This window comes from Propithecus coquereli, unplaced genomic scaffold (assembly GCF_000956105.1).
Source record: "Propithecus coquereli isolate 6110/MARCELLA unplaced genomic scaffold, Pcoq_1.0 Scaffold62, whole genome shotgun sequence".
Taxonomy (NCBI): domain Eukaryota; kingdom Metazoa; phylum Chordata; class Mammalia; order Primates; family Indriidae; genus Propithecus; species Propithecus coquereli.
In genome coordinates this window covers 351,395-370,486 of record NW_012152174.1, presented here as the reverse complement: position 1 = coordinate 370,486, position 19,092 = coordinate 351,395, and the positions used below count along the sequence as shown (strand labels likewise).

At 38.0% G+C, this 19,092-nt stretch overlaps 1 protein-coding gene across 1 annotated transcript in view; it reads right to left on the bottom strand.

The window, feature by feature from the left end:
• The window catches only part of CAMK4 (calcium/calmodulin-dependent protein kinase IV), a 257,674-nt gene that overhangs the window by 97,906 nt on the left and 140,676 nt on the right, over nucleotides 1-19,092 (bottom strand). The window contains 2 exon segments of the mRNA XM_012659519.1: nucleotides 2,740-2,822; nucleotides 5,080-5,142. Coding sequence (XP_012514973.1) covers nucleotides 2,740-2,822; nucleotides 5,080-5,142 — 146 coding nt within the window.

The window sequence follows — 19,092 nt, the reverse complement described above, 5'->3', positions numbered from 1 at the left end:
GGGAATAAATTCTTATCATTACAATTAGATAAATTTGATTTTGACCTAAGTATTAAAAAAAGAGACGATATTATGATTTTTTAATTCACAACAAAGAAAACAATGCATTGGATAATAATGCAGGATATTTTTTCAGTTTGATACAATTTAAAGATAACTGTAGAAGTAAGTAACTTAATGGAGAGACCAAGTTCTTTTCAGCTATGTCAATGATATGGATGACAACATTCACAGAAAAAAAAAAGTCTATCCAGAAAAATCACTAGAGTTTGTAGAGAGGTTGAATGCTTTACTAGCTGTCTGCCATTCCTTAGATGTATTCTGTTAAATCTGAATATTTTATCCATTTACCTCTGCTAATGAAATTGATCAATAGCATTTTTCATTTTTATCTAGAGCTGAATAAAATCTCATCTCAAATTATTTCATGGAAGAAAGGTTGAGAAGAATGGAAGGAAAGACCTTTGATTCCAAATTAATTCAAACAAATAGAGGGAAGTAAGTAAATAGTAAGTGCTATTGGTAGATGATCACTTCAATGTGGCATTCCTGACCTGCAATTATTTACAATTAAAAACAAGAGATTTCTCTCTGATAGACCAAATCAGCAGAGAAATATGCAAGGTCTCCTTATAGAGACCTCATAGCCCCAAAGCCAGCAGGATCTTGACTATAAACTGACCCTATTAAAGTGTCTAAACAAGGACTATGTCCACGAGAAAGAGTCAGCTAAAGGGGTGTTACAAAAGGAGCCATTATAGGCAAATTTTGGCAACATCCAAATAAGCTAGTCCAGATGACTCTTGTCTGAGCACATGGGAAAATGATGGTTTTAGAACAAGACTATCTTTATAGTGGACCATAGTTGTCTAAGCTTTCTTAGCAACATAAAATCATTTCAAATTTTTTCTGAGATTCAGAGAAGTTAAGTAAATTATTCTATTAATAGGTTAGTTATTCATTCCTGAGTGGTAGAGTTAGGATTCAGAACTGTGAGTCTAACTATCAAACAAAGAACTGCCACTAGAACTATGTCTTTAGGTTCTCATTATTCTTAAAATATGAAAATAGTCAAAATGTTATAATTTTAAAAGTCTCATATTTTGTTTAATCTGTTCTGAGGAAATTTCAATATGCACATGAACAAAATTATACATCTGTTAAAGATACACATGTAGTTCTAATCAAGCTGAGCCATTTTGCTGCTTCTCACCTGAAGATCCACATCTTCAGGTAACTTTAAAAACAGACAGTACTTTTGGGGAATATGAATACTTTTTAAAGCTCTTGAAAATGCAGTAAATTCAACTAGGTGGAGTGGGGGTGGGAAGGAAGATATCTTAGCCCATGCAGGCTGCTATAATAAAATGCCATAAACTGAATGGCTTATAAACAACATATATGTATTTCTCATAGTTCTGGAGTCTGGTAAGTCCAAGACCAAGGCACCAGCGGATTCTGTGTCTGGCAAGGGCCCACTTTCTCACAGAGGGCACCTTCTCCTGTGTCTTTAGGCTGTAGAAAGGGGAGGCAGCTCTCTGGGGCCTCTTTTCCAAGTGCAATAATCCCATTCATGAGGGCTCCACCTTTATGACCCAACCACCTCCCGAAGGTCTCATCTCCTAATACCATCACCATAGGGGTAGGATTTCAATATGAATTTGGGGGTGAGGGGAACACAAAGTTTCAGACAACAGCAGAAGGGAGGAGTGTTCATCATCCAACAAAATCAAAATTAATCCATTCCCTTTAGAAATCTTTCTCCTTAGAGTCTATTCATTGTAGCAGTTGCTCATTGATTCAATCATTCAGTAAATATATATGGAGCCTTTACAGTGATCCAGGCATTCGAGCTATTATCAGTGGTTCTCTCTGTCTTTCCTTTGTCTTCCCCCTAAACTGCAGCCCACTTTTACCCCATTCTTTAACCAAGACCTTTCCATCAGTGCACAGCATCTTATTATTTCTAATATACACCTATCGAGTCTCTTTGTCTTCTTCCAATTCCATTCTTTTTTGATTACCTGATGAGTACAACAAAAGGTTTCCAAGAGCCCATCAAGGCAAACAGAATTCTCCTGAGAAGATGGAGAAGTTGGGATAACTATGCAAACCCAAAGCTTCTGTGTCTTGTACAAATAGTTTGCCTATATTACACTTTGCCAGATTTTCCATTCTCAAACCTCTGCCTCTAGTGATGAACATATGAACAGAAAACCAAAATTGGCAATAATTGGCTAAAACAGAAGATGTTTTACTCTGTAATGTGGAACTATTTATATATATTACTAAAGAAAGTAAGTTTAAAAATAAACATTTACTGTACCCCCACAATATGCTGAAGTAAAAAAAATAAAATAAACATTTAAAGAATACTGATTTTTATGAGCTTTTGGATCATAATAGAGAACATTGTTATAGTACATGTTTAACTTTCTATAATTTTTATAAATATGATTTTAGAAATTCTATTTTTTGTTGAGGAGGTAAATGTTTGCCAAGGTAAATACTGTAGTGTTTTCCTTTTTACTCACTAAACATTCCAAGTTTTCATCTACCTATATCATATTGAATACTACCCACCTTCCTTTGACATTCTTCTTTAGATTTATTTTAGTAGAATTTATCATCTAGTATAAACTGTCATTATAAAAAATTTCAGCAGAAATTTCCCTTAGATTATTTTTTGATGGGCAAAAGCAAATCCTTCTGTGATTAGATTTTTCAGGACCAACTCACCTATCAAACAGTTCTCCTCCTGTGACGAGTTCTAGGACCAGACTGATTTCTGTAGGGGTTTCAAATATCTCTTTAAGTTTTATCTGGGGAAAAATATAAAAAAAAAAATCACAAATTTCTTATTTCCATCTTTCTTGGAAATAGCTAAAGCTATGGTTAAAACAACACTCTGCAATAGTAATATGCTGTTGATAAAGGTTCCTTATTCTATTAATAGTATTAGGAAGATATTTGGCACTCTTTCTGGGATGTTGATTTTATCAATTACCTCATTTTTTTCAAAGGTCCTATAGAATTTTGACTCTTTTTTCTTTTGACAATTAAAAAATCCCTGCCTTAGAAACACTTCCTCACTTTTCTAAATTATTCCAATTTCTGAATTGCTCCCAAATCAAAAACAAAAACAACAGAACTTCCTAAACCATTTGAAGGCATCGTGATTGAGAGAAATGCAAATGTCTTTTTCTCTTGGAAATGAAAAACTTGGCATTAGGGGTCTGAGGAGGGCAGGACCAGGTTAAAGTCTGTCTGTGTGTAAAGGACACCCCTCAAGAGCTAAAAAGTTGTTGGTGCATAAAAGGTCCTTGGAAACGTAGTGGTGGTAGTGATTTGATTGACCATAACAGGGTTTTCTTCACAGTCAGAGAATCCAACCAATTTGGGGTATCTTTCTCCATACATCTGGGAATGTAGTCGCCAGGACTGAACTATGTTTGAGGAAGATTCCACACTGACTTCTCTTTGGAAAGAAAAGTGATGGGTAATGTAAAAGTGGTGACTTTTGTGGATTGTTTACCCAAAGCCCTTTCCCTCTCCTTTAGTACAAACAGAACCCTAATTTTGTTCAGGGAAGCAAGGTGCCTCGCCCCATGGCGTAGATTATGAATGATCTAAGCCACTAATTTCCCAGCCTCCATGCAGTTAAAGGTGACCTTGTGACCAGCCCTGGCCAAAAAAATTTGAAGAGAATTCTGCTGTAGCAGTTTCTGAGAAAGCTTCTTTTCTTCTCATCAGACTCTGCTAGTGAGACTTTTGCATCTACTTCCTGTCTTGGCAGATAGAACTGAAGTCAATCTTGTGACTCTTGTGGCACAGCCATTTTAGGCCCAGGAGGGAAAACCTGAGGGTGAAAGTCAACACACGGAGCACGACAGAACCAAGGATGGGATCTGGGTCCTGGGTGGTGTCACCGAGGAGCTGAGCCGGTGCTAGAAGCTGCCTGCCTTCTGTTGCTTGTAACATAAGAAAAATAGGCGGGGCGCGGTGGCTCACGCCTGTAATCCTAGCACTCTGGGAGGCTGAGGTGGGCGGATTGTTTGAGCTCAGGAGTTGGAGATCACCCTGAGCAAGAGCGAGACCCCGTCTCTACTAAAAATAGAAAGAAATTATCTGGACAACTAAAAATATATAGAAAAAAAATTAAGCCGGGCATGGTGGTGCATGCCTGTAGTCCCAGCTACTCGGGAGGCTGAGGCAGGAGGATTGCTTGAGCCCAGGAGTCTGAGGTTGCTGTGAGCTAGGCTGACGCCAAGGTACTCATTCTAGCCAGGGCAACAGAGTGAGACTCTGAGTCAAAAAAAAGAAAAATATTTGTTTAGACTACCATATTCAAATTCTCTGCTATTTATAGCTGAATGTATCCCTAACTCATATATTCAGTTTTAAGCCCTTTGCCTTGAGCCTAAGCATCCTCCTAGACATCACAGCTTCCTCAGAGAAATGAGCAAAATATTTTCTTTAAGTAGATGGCTTAATTAAAAAAAAAAAAACAACTCGTGGCCTGAAAATAATTTTGTTCTTTTTCACTTCATTGGTTCAAGAAAGCTTTTCACTAGACTGTTTCCTCAGAGGCTTTGTCTGGACCTCGCCTAAAGCAGAGCTTCTGAGGACATTTTATTTTCCCCATTCAAGTACATCATTCATTTGCATCTTCACATTGTTCTCGAAGCAGATCTTCTCTCAAGGGAGACTGAAATGACTCTGGAAAGCAATGCATTTTCTTCACAGGCTTTTTCAGCAATGGCATATTAATAAGCTAGGCACACAAAAGAAGGAAAAAGCCAGTGTTTTATTAGAGTGAAACAAAACTCTTCAATTTTTATCCTTTTATGCATAAAAATGAAGATGGTATATATTGAAGGGCTGTCCATTTTGGAACTTTTTCAGGGCGATAATGTGTAAGATTTATTCAGCCAAGGAATTGAAAATGTGATGACATGGGGCCATGGTGGCTACCAGTGGTGGCAGAATCCCCTTCTTGTTGTCAGCATGGACAGTGAAGGACAAAGATCTCATACAGCTTTGGAAATTATTTGAAATAGTAGGTTAAAAACCACTTACAATGTTTGGATGTGAGAGGCGAAGAAGAACTCCTATTTCAGTTCTTACGATTTTTTTGTCCACCTAAAAAGCAAAATAAAAGAGATAAACTGAAAAGAACTCCTACCTTGGAAATATCTTCATTGTAGCAGAGAATCAGAACAGCAATAACTACCTGGGCGAATCATGTAATTGGCAGAGGCTAAGTCCTAAGCTTTTTTCCTGTGTCTCCTTCCTCCCCTTCCTTTTCAGCTATATGTCCTTCCTCTTTGCTTCGGGCATGAGGTAGAGCCAGTAACTAACATGAATCCCAACTTGTCAGACTCTTTGCATCACGTCTTCCCTCCTTTCTCATCAAGAGTCATCATCATCACTATCACCACGAAGGCACAAGTTCATCTCAACCTATCCCTCTTCCTTCTCTTCTTTTCTTATATGGAATTCTCTGTCTCCACCCAAGTGGAGCTGTCCATCACTTCACCTGCCTTCCTCACACAGAGATGATGCACCACCCAGCCTAACCAATCATAGTCCTCTCTTCCCTGGCCATAGTGATAGGGCTAGGGATGTCTACCAGACTCATGTCATCTCAGTCAGGGTCCTCTCCAGAAATTTTGCTAAAATAATCAAGAAAGAGGTATTCTCTTTTTCTCTGAAATTGTGAGAACAAAAGAGGATAGTGTCAGCTGCTACCAGTGACCATTGTTTATACCATGTGGTGACCACTTTACTGAAAATGAAGCCAACACAGGAAAAAAACACTGCAGAGATATGAAGAAAAAGTACTGTGGATCTAATATAATTCAATCATCTGGATTCAGTTATGAATAAGCTGATTTTACCCTTTGATCTTTCTAACTATATAAGCCACTAAATTTCCTTTTTCTGCTTAAGTTATCTAGAGTTAGTTTCTGTCGCTTGCCATTAAAAAACCCTTGTTAGTTTATCTTTACCACTTGGTCTGTTTGGGATAATGTCCGTTTAGTTTAGGATATTCCAAAATTAGGGATGCTTCTTTTCTCTAGGCCAATGATTGACTCTTTTAATCACAATGAATGAGCTGGCCTTTCAGATCTCTAAACGTCATATACTAGACAGAAAGTTTTTGGTGTCCTCCTCTACCAACAAAATCCATCAAAATAATATACAGATAAAAACTTACATTCTTACTGTGGTTTCTGCCATCTAAGCTGTCCAGAACCCTTGGACTGGAAGAGTTCATATGATTTTAGAAATGAATATGAAGAAGTTTATGTGCAATTCACAGCCAAACTCTGTGGGCAAGAGATTGCTTCAAATGGTGGGAATGGGTTCTACTCTTTCAGTTACTTCTCCGGAGGAAGAAAGAGTTGGCCTTAGTAGAAATCCAATCACATTTCAATGGCAATAACCAATCACAACTTTTAAGGTGATGAAGAACAACATCTATTTATTTAATTTTTATTCTTTAATGAAAACACTAACTTTTAAGGACACATTCTTCAAAAACAAAAAAGGAATTTACAAACTTTGTATGTTCTTTTCCTTGGTTGCAGCATATAAATGTATTTTACATTTATTTTCTCTGGCAAATACAATTTTGCCAGACCCTAGAGTACCTTAATTAAAGAGAGCAGTCATCATTTATAAATACTTTTAGTTTTATGAGAAGGAAAAATGTTTACAAGGAGATGGTAAAGAGTTTCTATTCCAATAAGAGATTTCTCAAGAGTTTATTTCACTGTTGTATATAATAAAGCATTAAATGGCCATATAGTCATGGTAAGGCCTCTTAAACTATAATAAAATTTTGGTCATTCATGTAGGCAATTAGGAGGCTCAGGATGTTGTAATGGATTTTTGCCAAAGAAAATCAAACTATTGAAATCAACTTGCAATACTACCAAACAAAAACGTATTCTACTTATGTTGAATGGATGCCAATCAGTGCAACCCAGCACATTTCTTAAAATATTCACAAACATCCCACGTAAAAATATAGCATCAGCTATAAATTCTGACTAAGAAGGGGATGAAGATATGATCTGTGCATTTCAATACCTGACAACAAATACAAAGTAGTTCCATAACAAGGAAGATTCACTGTGAGCAGAGAAAAGCAAGTTGGTAAGAAACAACCTAACTCAAGTGACTGCACATCCAGTTGATAGGCTCTGGGTCTAAAGGAAGGCAGACATCTTGATACATCCGGTGCTCTATGACTCAAGAAATTTGGAAGCTGCTTTACCAGTCTTCCTCAGACACTAAACCATAGCTACTTTGAATGATTCAGACTACATATAGACCAAAATTCTTTTAGTTGCATGTAACAAACACCCAACTCGAACTCACTTAAGACAAAAAGGTAATTTATTGGCACATGTAACTGGGAAGTCAGAGTGGATCTCTCTACAGACATAGCCAAAATCAGAGGTTCATACTCAATGCATCTCTCTCCCTCTCCTCTTCCTGTTTTCCTCCTCTTTCTTCTCTCTCTCCTCCTCATCTCTCTTTTCTCTCCCTCTCTGGCTCTGTTCATGTTTGTGTCTCTGTTTCTCTCCCTCTCTCCTTTCCAAATGGCAGGAAACATGGCCATAGAAGCTCTGAACCTATATTTCTCAGGCTCACATTTTAAAGGGAAGAGACTCTCTCTCTCTCTTCATCTATCTAATCTCAAGTAGAGTTCTCCTTGGCCTTGCTTGTTTTCTGTGCCTACTCTTGTATGTAGGAGACATATAATTGTGACAAGGCCAAGCATGGGTCAGGGGCCCTCTCCTTTGACCACCATTGAGGGAACTGGGGAGGCTTGGTTCTCCTGAAGAATGGATGTGGGCAAACACTGAAGATTCCCTTACTCTTTGCTTTTAATATTTGTTCCCCCCTTTTTACATTTGCATAAGATCATAAAGTATTACTTTCTCTGCTTCTTCCATGTCCCAGACTAATCAACAAATAATTAACAATTATTCATTTGTAATAACCCTTGCTACCAGTAAGTAGATTTAATATTCAAGGTTTTGACCACATACCGGTAGCCCAAATGGGCCCTACCAAATAGTAATTTAGAATTTTTCCTAGAAACTCTTTTGAATCCAAACTGAAAAGCTGAAGTAGGGTAATTGCTTAGCTGGTAAATAAGCCTAGCAAACTACCTCACATATGTACCTCCGTTCTGCCATGTTATTCTATAATTCTTGGCAGTAACCTTGGTAATTGTTTTGCTGTTACTATTAATAGTAATGTAAGTTGAAGAAAAGCAAAGAAGTCTAAGAAAATGATGGCTCTATCCAGTATGAAAGTTTGGAGTAGAAATTAGGATAAAGAAGTTCATGAAACCTATGTGTTTTGTGCGATAGAAGTGGACATAACTTTCATCATATCGTCAAAATACTTGAGGCAGAGAAAACATAAAAATTTAATTTATTTAAAAGCAAGAAAATGTGTTCCATGGAACTGGATATTCAAGGATCCCTGAAGGAATAATGGCATTTATATGTAACGAATGTATAGTACATAGTAAGGGTCTGACATAGGCTTTATGTGCTCAGCTCCATATTAAATAATTGGGACATATGAAAAAAAAATATGGTCTCTCCCTGAGGTAGATTACAATCTAATTTAGGGGATCAGACTCATCTACATAATATTATCAGAATATAATGAAGGATAGTAAAGGAAAAATGCAAGTTGTGAACAAGTTTTGTTTCAAAAGTTCCATTGCTACAGTGGAAGATCATTGCTCTGAGTCTAAATACTGCTCATATTCAAACGGTGGGCTCATTCTAAAAGACTTTTGATGTTATCAGGCATGTCGAAAATCACACTACTGTTAATGTAAAATGAAGAATGATTTGCTGGATTTTGCACAGGGCACATAAAGATGGTGTGATATGTGGATTGCAGGTGGCCGGTCAGTGATATCAGACAACCCAATCATGGGATATAGACAGTATGGTCCAGGAGGTAGTGGAGTAATAGAACAAAGCTCTAAACGTTCTTTAATTTAGTGAAAAAATTATAAATTTCATGAAAATTTGCTATCTAGCAAGACACTCAATACCCACTTGTACCAAATGTGAGAACTTTGAAAAAGAGAGGCATTGCTAGAACAGTCAGATGACAAGAACAGATCTCATCTAAAGAGCTCTTCCTCACTTTCTATTTCAGTTTTTGCAGATGCTGTTGAAGAAAATTCTGATACAGAGTATTTTTATCATCATCTTTTCCTCACATCAACAACGGTTTCCTTGCTAATACAAAATAAATGTATTTAATATATTTGCCATTATTGCACAATTCTTTAAAAAATGTTTGTGGACATGGGTGTCCCTAAAATAAGATTCTTAGTATTAGGATTTATTTTTCTCACTGCACTCACTCCAAATTTAGGGTTTATGTAATATAGGTCTTTCCTCCATCTTCACATATTTCTGATCAATGTAAAATGCTAACAGGTAGTGGGATTCTTTAGTTTTTTCACATGATGTATTTATGTTAAACAAATATTTTCTAATATAAATAAACATTTTGTAGAAGTTTATTTTTTACCATGTTATGTAATACATATTGCATATTGGGATGTCTTTTCTGTTTAGTTCTTTAAGAGTTAAATTATCCAAACTCTAAAAATACTCAGAACAGACCAGATTGCAAAAAGTCTGGGCTAGCAATCCTCTAGTGTAATCATTTGCTTTGAATTCAGAATTAACTTTTCTTTAAAAACAATTTTTAAAAGGGTAATTATTTTTACAGTATACTCTATATTATTGTCTCAACACAGGGTGTGGTCTCAGGGCCCTTCCAGGTCCCTTAGACACTCTCAGGGCATATGTGAGGTTCTCCCTTTTCCAATTGCGCATCTGAGTGAAGCCAGATTTTTTCATATACAGTCAGCCCTCCGTATCCATGGGTTCTGCATCTTAGATTCAACCAGCCATGGATTGAAAATCTTATTAAAAATAACAATACAACAATAAAAATGATACAAATAAAAAATACAGAAAGCAACTATTTACATAACAGTCACCCACTTGTTTTAGGTATTATATTTAAAGTATAGAGGAGGATGTGTGTAGGTTACATGCAAATACTATACCATTTTATAAGATAACAGGCTTGAGTGTCCTCAGATTTGGGTATCCACGGGGTCCTGGAACAAATCGCCCATAGATACTGAGGGAGGGAGGACTGTACCTCAGACAAAACAACAAATCACAATAAATTGAATGCAGGAATAGATGAGAATCAAGCTGTGTTCTATGAAGCCAGATAGTAAAGAGATCTGCAAAACAATGCCACTCTTCTCACTAAATATTTTTTATTTTGAAAAATATAGCTATTTTCATTAAAATGTTATTTATGTTAAAATGGTTTTATTATTGCGATTTTAAAAATTAATTAATAAATATTTTTAAATGTCTCAATTTTAATCTCTAATACAGTAAATATGCACAGTTATTTGGGGTTCTCAATAATTTTGCCAGTATAAAGGGCTCCTAACACCAAAAACTTTGAGAACCACTACTCCAGAAAATTTAACAGTGTACATTTCAAAATAGAATGAAAAGAAGGAAAAAAAGAAAGAAAGAAATGCTAGTAACAAGTTAAATGGAAAAACAATGCGAGTACAGTCTCATTCTTGCTCCCTTGAATGCTGGAGCTGAGGTTGAATAACGTGTAGGTCATGGCTTGGTAGAGGCTGAGAAGGATGAAGCAAGAATCTTAGAAGGAGGAATATAGGGAAAGGAGGAGCTGAAGCTCCATCAATCCAAAGAGGGCAAACAGAGTGACAAAAGCTGGGCTGGAGTCAAAGTGATGATGACCAAGGAAACCAGTAGGGATGAAGCTGAAAGAGAGAAGTGGACAGACGAGTGGCTGAGAAGCCAAGGACAAGACCTCACTGAGGCCAGGAAATACTTCCCAGAGGGATAAGCTGAGGGCCATTTGTTGTGTTTTTGAAGGGAAGTCTGAGAGTTTCCTAAGTAGTCCCACTCTCAAGGGCAGTTCTCTCCAAAAGTATCTGCAAGATCACACAGGTGTGTGTCTTAACCGCTATCTCATTTCAACCTTCCCAATATTCCTCTTGTTCCAGAAAGTAGTGTTTTTCTCTCACTTCTGAATTCCCCTTCAAACTCCCAGAGAGCCCAGCAGAGAGTCTGAGCTCTCACGTTGCCACTCACAATGAGTAATATTTTCCTAGAAAATAACTGTCAAGCAAGCCACAGAAGTCAATGGGCAGCTATCTGAACAGTCATTATTGCCACTTGAAATTAGCTTCCAAGTGCTACCATAATTAGCAACTTGAGAAACATCAACAGATGGCTTTAACAAACCAAGAAGACAACAATATTGAAAACCCTAAGACATACCTTTAGTATTTACAAAATACTTCGAAGAATGGTAGCTTTTCATTACTATCAATTTACAATTATAAAAATGTATTTTATTAAAATCCTAACTTCGGAGATAAATTTTAGCCCAGGTTCCCTAGAAAACAGATATGAGGCAAGGATCAATGCTCTTGTCTGTCTTATTTGGCAAACCTAATGCAGTGAGAGTGTGGAGAAAGGGAAGTGTGGAAAAGTGAGAGGTGACACAATGCAGTCAGCACACTGGCTACTGCATCCCAATGAGCAGTAAAGACACACAGCAGGCCATACGGGTTGTTGCAGCCAATGGGCACACACTACTTCTCCAGAGAGACTGTACGAGGCCACCACGCCTTGAAGAAGTCCATGGGAAGGAGGAAAAAGGGGAAATTTACCTGCTCAGGAGCCTCCTTCTCTTGTTTCCCATTGGTGAAATTTGGCCCCATGGGTTAATTTTCCATACTTCTGGGAGACATATGTGGTCTCTGTGGTAGTCACTTGTGATGGCATATTTCTCCTCAGAAGATGTCATATTCCATTCAAATCCCAAAGTAGCTGGAAGAGCCAAAATTTTCAGGTGTGTGGCTGATTGGCCCAGCTACGTGAAGTGGCCAAAGGGCATTTGGCGCCCCTGGCCTGGGTAGCAGGTGGGCAGAAAGAATCTGCGAATGCTCATCAGTTTTGTCCAATCACAGTGCCTTCTGGAGTTTTCGTAGTTGGGGCTATGGTTTGAATGCATTTCCCCAAAATTCATATGTTGGAAACTTCATTGCCATCATAACAGTAATAAGAGGTGGGGCCTTTAAGAGGTAATTGGGTCATGAGGACTCTGCCTCCATGAACGGATTAATGCTTTAATCCTGGCAGCAAGTTAGTTATCATGGGAGTGGGCTCCCGACAAAAGGACACGTTCAGTCTCACTTTTCTCTCTGACTCAAGTGCTTGCTTCTGCCTCCCACCTGTCCACCATGGGATGACCTTCACCAGATGCCGGCAGCACATGCTTGGACTTCCCAGCTTCCAGGACCATGAGCCAAACACATTTATGTTTATTATCCAGTCTGTGGTATTCTGTTATAACAACAGAAAACAGACTAAGACACTAGGTAAACTAAATTGGTAGCAGTGGAATCACCATCCTGCTTCTCTAATTTATGGTGTTTTATTGCTCATCAGAAAGAGCTTTGTCTTCCACTTATATTATTTGTATCATTGCTCTAGTTGCCAATATGAAACGGATAATCATGAAATGACTTGGGCACATGGGGTTTTTCTGGAAAGCATTGTTTTAGCTTCTCGAAACTACTCTAAGCATTCTGATGGCTTTTGATAGACTTTCAATATAAAACATACTTTTTGAAGATTATACTCAGAAAAAAATTACTTAAAAATTAAATAAAGGCAATTATACAGGTTTGTAGCATTCTGATGGCTTTTGATAGACTTTCAATATAAAACATACTTTTTGAAGATTATATACAGAAAAAAATTACTTAAAAATTAAATAAAGGCAATTATACAGGTTTGTACCATTTTAAAAGTCCATGGAGCTCAAGATTTCTTATTAGTGGAAGAAATCCCAATTATGCTATCTGCTTTTCTGAAGGGGGAGAAAGAAGTAGACAAGAGGCATGATTATGGAGGAATACCAGAGAAAAAGACTTCACCATTGAAACAGTGTTGATGAAATAAGGACCCTTCATTAAGATACACAACAAATATGCTTCTGTACTGAGGCCAATACAGTTGATAGGGAAGGATTGGAAAATATATTAAAAAGAAAGCAATGAGAACTTAAAAAAGAAAAGCCAGTTTCTGCATTGTGGGAATGATGGATGGAGAGAGAGGTGGTAAATAAACTGAAGAAAAGGAGAGAGATAGAACACCAGATTTCTGTTGGACTGGAGCCACTGGGCTATCTTATATGAGGCCAGATCCATCTTCGAATACTCTTGGAAATTTAATGTGACCTATACAACTAGAGACTGCTGCTCTTCTTGTCCTAGTGATTCGGGCAAGTACAACAGCATTTTCACAGATAATGTTCAACTTCATCTCATATTCCTTGTAAGGATTAAAACCATAAATCTTGTTTTGTCTCTTTGTTATTCCTCTTGTTTCTTTGGCTCGTTTTTGGATTGAATGATGTCCAGAGAACATGATGCAAAGCACATAATTGTGCTCCTCAAATCCTTTATGGAAACTGGCAGAATATAAACCGTTAATGGATAAATAAATAAACAACCAAATGTCTTTAAGCTTTCACAATGATTCCCTTCTGCATAGCTTCTGCTTAATTTAGCATCCTGTTTTCTGACATTCAACAAGTATGTGTTGGCACTAACATGCTTGGTGAAAAGACTTGACAACTGCAGTTTTGTTAAATCCCAGAATGACAGTTTTTGTCTACAAGGATTTGAAAACTAAGAAGTGCTGTTTTAACACCCCCAAACCAAAAGTGGGACACACACAAATATCAAGGTGTTCCTGTATGAGGCTGGTACCTCCAATAACTACAGAATTTTAACTAAGTCTGGTTATTTATCTTTATCTTCTTTTTCTAGCAGAAACCTTGGCATTGCGTACGGTCTCCCATTTTTCATAGTCTTCTCAAAAGGTAATTTGTTTTTGTCCCAATAGGAAATGTACTACAGGGTCTGAAAATAAAATAGAGACACTTCCTGCTCCTAATTGCTACATCCAAATCATTTATCCTTCTTTCTCCCTCTAAAATCCCAGCTTCTTTGAAATGTCTGCTGTTGGCAAACGTAACCTGCAGCCTCTCCTTGTTGTGGTCAACTTTCTATCTCCCTGTCCCTAACCCACTGTATACTGAAGATTTTAGTTTATATGTCTCCGCATCAACCATTACTCCTATCATCATTCTTATTAACTTCAACTTTCATGTAGATGCTTCACTCAACATCCTTGCTTCTCAGTTTCTTTCCCACTCCCTCAATTCCTTCTGTCTCTTCCTCCACTCCTCCTTAGCAACCAACTCGCATGACCACATCTCAGACCTTATTGTTACCATCAATTGAACCACCTCAAAAATCTTGTCTTCAAACATTACACTCTCTGATTTCTACCTCCTCCCTTGCAGCCCTTCCTTAGCTTGGATTCCACGGTCAATTGGTATAAGCACTGCTCTGAAAATCCTCAATTCCTTGCCCTTTTTTCCTCTGTTTTATATGCCTGGCAAAACCCTTAATTTGGTTAAACTCCACTCTTCTCATACTTACTCTATGTCTGTGCCTGAACTGAAGCGACTGGAAGAAAATGCACAACTACAGTGACTGGCCTCATTTTTAATTTACAACTCCAGTTCTTAGAGGGCCCTCAGCATTCTCACTCTGCAACAGGACATTTTATGCCTTCTCTCCTCCAACCTCTAATACTCCTTTCTCCCTTTATTATCCTTTCATGGCCTTGCTTTTAATTCACTGACAAGGCATAAACAAAATCCAAGAGAGCACCATCTTCTCATCAACCAATCTACTGATCTATAGTTCTCTGTATTCAATTAAGTTTATCCATTTATTCTGCAAATATTTTTGAGCACCCACTATGTACAGATGATATTCTGGAAATGAGGATACAGAAGTAAGCAAAACAGATAGACTTTCTGCCCTAAGAGGTTTATGTTCTAGTGGAGACAGAAAATGAACAAGTAAATAAACAGAAGGCCCAGAGTTGGTAAGTACTATGCAGAAAGAAAAACAAAACAAAACCAAGGTAAGGAAGGTAGCATGATGAAGGGCTTTATTTGAGATGGATTGCCAGGGGAGGCCTCTCTGATAGGGTAACATGGGATACGGCCACTTGGATCTGTGGAAGAAGTGTTCCACACAGAGAAACAGCACATGTAAAAGCCCTCAGTTATGAGTGGGCTTGGAGCAATTGAGTGACAGTCAGGAGGCCAGTTTAGCCAGAGCAAAGTGACAGAGAAGGAAAGCAGTAGGTGACCACAGAGGGCCTCTTCATGGCCAGGAGCCAGGTCATGAAGAACCAAATTGCCTATGGTAAGAACTTTGCATTTTAGCGTAAGAGAGATCAGATACAATTGAAAGGTTTTGAGAGAGGAATGGCATGATCTTAGTTAAGTTTTAAAAAGATACTTAGGCTCTTGTAGGGGTGAGGATGATGGGAGTAATAAAAACAGGGCTATGGAAGTGATTCAGGTGAGAGATGGTGGAAGTTTAGGCCCAGGTGGTAGTGCTGAAGGAGGTAAGGAATGGATGGAAGAACCAACAATATTTGAAGATGAACTGGCTATGGGATGTAAGAGAAAGAGAAGTGTAAAAGATGACAACAAATTTTTTAGTCCAAGGAATGGGAAGAAGAAAATTGACATCTACTGAGATGATGGAGACAAGAGATGCTAATAATGCCTTCCTTAGCCCTGTCCATTGTGCTGAACTCATCTGCCATTTCCCCGCTTCTTTTATTCCATCTCACTGATCATCTTTGAGGAAGCCAAGACAGTTTCCATTTCTGTGGCCTTCCTCTTTGCACTTGATAGTCCTTTGTCACTCATGTTCTTCTCCCAGATCATTCAGTGTGAGTTTGGGCTCAGTGGAGAGGGGCATGGAAGGGGCAGCTCCATAGAGCAGGTGATGGGAGGTGGTGACGAACACTGGGCATGGGGTGGGCAGGAAGGAGAATGAAACTGTAAAAAAACCTATGCTCTGTTTTGCCTTTAACACTGACTAGCCTAAAGCCAAACTCATTCTGATAAATATGGGAAGATAGACTCTAAAAACGCATTTCCATCAAATAAGCTTGGTTTTGAAAAACATGAAACAGTATTTTTGATAGTTCCGTTACTAGCCACCTCCTACTCCCCACAGACCCCAAGACATGAAGATGGCCAAAAGGTGCAAAGCAGAGCTTTCCAATGGAGGAGGAAGCCAAGGATTGGAATAGAGCTTAAGCAAGACAAGAATGCTTCTGAGAAGCTAACCCAGAAGGAAAGACACCCGTATATCAGAATCTAAAGCCTCTGTAACACACGTAGTTTCAGAACAGGACAGCATCTCCAAAAGGGGTTACCTCTGCTCCTTCATTCTTAGATTCTAAATACAAGCCTTCCTGCTTACAGATGCCAGAAATTCTTTTCCCAGAGAACATCCTTTTATTTTGCAATGAATGAAACAGGCTTAAAATATTCCTGGGAGAGGAAACAGGCTGAACAAGGTTTATACAAAAGATTTGGCTGAAGCCAGATTCTCCCTAGAAACAGGTTTGGTTTAGCAGAGAGAGGGAGAAGAGGGAAGGAAGCTGGTATGTAATGCAGAAAAGCCTTCATGTCTTTACCCAGCACCTTTTTCTCCTGCATCTTTCATCTCTGTATTTCTCTCTAAGATTAAGAATACATGGGTGTGACCTCCATTTAATATCTACTATCTTTAAAAAGATTTCCTCTGTCCGTCCGTCACCACCCCCACCTGCTTCCAAAGCAATCTCTGCTCCCCTTCACAGAAAACCTCTCCAGCATTGCCTCTGCATTCTTTCTTCACTTCCTCACCTGGGAGTAGAGGAAATAAAATCGATTATTTCATGTCACATTCTGGTCTGACTTTTCTTCTACTTTAAAGGCTACAGCAGTATTGTAATACTTCCTAACTTGTCTCGCTGCTTTGATTTTTATCCTTTAAAATCATGCCCTCTGCACACAGCAGAATGATATCTTTAAAATATAAATCAGATCTTGTCACTCCCAGCTTAAATGCCTTTGTTGGAGTCTCATTGTGCTTAGAATAAATGTAAACTCTTTGCCATGGACCATGAAACTCAGAATAGCTTGGCCTCACTCTACTGGACTGATGTCATTGTCTTCCCTCTGCAGGTCATTCAGCCCCTACAGACCAAGCTTCAAGGACTTTGCACTTGTTACTCCCTCTTCCAACAGAACTTCTTCTTCACTCAGTTCACTAAAAGCCACCGAGAGGCCTCTCCTGGCTACTCCATCGAAAGTAGCTACACACACGCGCACACACACACACACACATACCATGAATCGTACCCTTCCATTTTATTTATAACAGTTATCAAACTCTATGTTAGCATGTAATTATTAATTCATTATTTGTTTCTTCCATCAGAGAATAAGCTCTATGACAGAAAGGATCTTGCCTATATACATCAATATCTCCGGCATTATTTACCAAAACCTTGTATATAATATTTTTTTAAATGAATGTATGAGGGACTGGAATTGGTGGATAAATACAAAAGGTTGGCAGCTCAAAGAAAAAAAAAATCCTGATTTAACATTCAGTTTTGGTTCAATGAGATTAGAATTGGTTAGTCTATTCCCATCCTGCTATTTAAATCTACATGACATTTTTTCATGTTATTGACACTGATGGAGTTGGGAATGACTGTTTCATAGCCAGAGCTAAGTATCCAGACCCTCTAGAGCTTGCCTGAATAGTCGCTTGTGATTTGCAAACTATGAGCCGCAAAGGGTGGCTATTTATTTAAGGTTGAGTTCTCCCAGGGTAAATGAGAGACACTGCAAGAAATATAACTTATGTGAGGAGCTCAGGGGACGTTACTGACTTTCTGAATCCACTGCAGCAGGTACTGATATTCCTGTCTGCACTTCTCCCTGACTATAGGTATACAACTTTTATAGCTGCCAGAAAGGAGTCCTGTTGTTTTCCTTCAAACAGCATACCTTGCCTTTAGTTTGGCTGATCTATGGTTTGTATCAAACACCACCACAGAAATGATTAGATGAGAATAAAATGATAAAGATTAGAAAATGATAACAGTGAGAATTGGAGTTTACTATCCATTCCCAAAGAAGAAACTGCGATATCCCCAGTAAGCAGAAAAGAATTCTAGGGGTGAAGCTGTCCCTTCAGGGGCACAGAGCCTGGCTGGATCCCTATTCCCCATATTCCCTGAGAAGGTGCCAACGCCAGCATGGTCAGCTCCTTGCAAAAAAAGAAATCGATATTCTGTGATAAAAAGAGAATTAATGTTAAGCCTCCCAAATTCTCTGTTGAGGTTCATGTTGTCAGAGCTAGAAGAAAATAAACACATATTACATATTTTTATAAAAGTATCATAGCCACAGTTTTAAAATGTGAAATATAAAAAGTAAAAGTGAAGAACATATCCGCCACTGTAACACAACTAATCATTACCCTTTTGGCTTTTTCCTTTCAGCTTTTTAAACTATGTATGTTTCCTTTCATATTTTTAAATATGAAAATATAATTTTATTACGTTTTTCACTAAAAATATCATAAGGTCTTATGGATATCTAATATACAGAAGCAGAATATGAAACAGCTTCCTAATGGCCCAATGTCATCAATGCTGAGCTGTAATGTTAGACACACATGATTCCTTACACTCTGTTACTAATATAAATTGCTCTGTAATGAACATCCTTGGCTGTACATTTTTTTAAAAATTCAATTTGAATCCTGGCTTGCTCATTTACAGAGCTTTATCAAGTCTCTTAATCTTATCAAGATTACTATTAATGCAATTTTTTTCATGTGTAAAATGGGGATAATTGCTACTCTGCAGTATTATTGTAAGGATTGAATGAGAATATGTGTGAAATTTCCTGGTCATATGAGATGTTCAGTGTATGTCAGTGTCTCCCCTAGAATAAGTTTTACAAGCAAGATAAGCATTTTCTAGTCTTCTGTTTCTAATTTTCTAA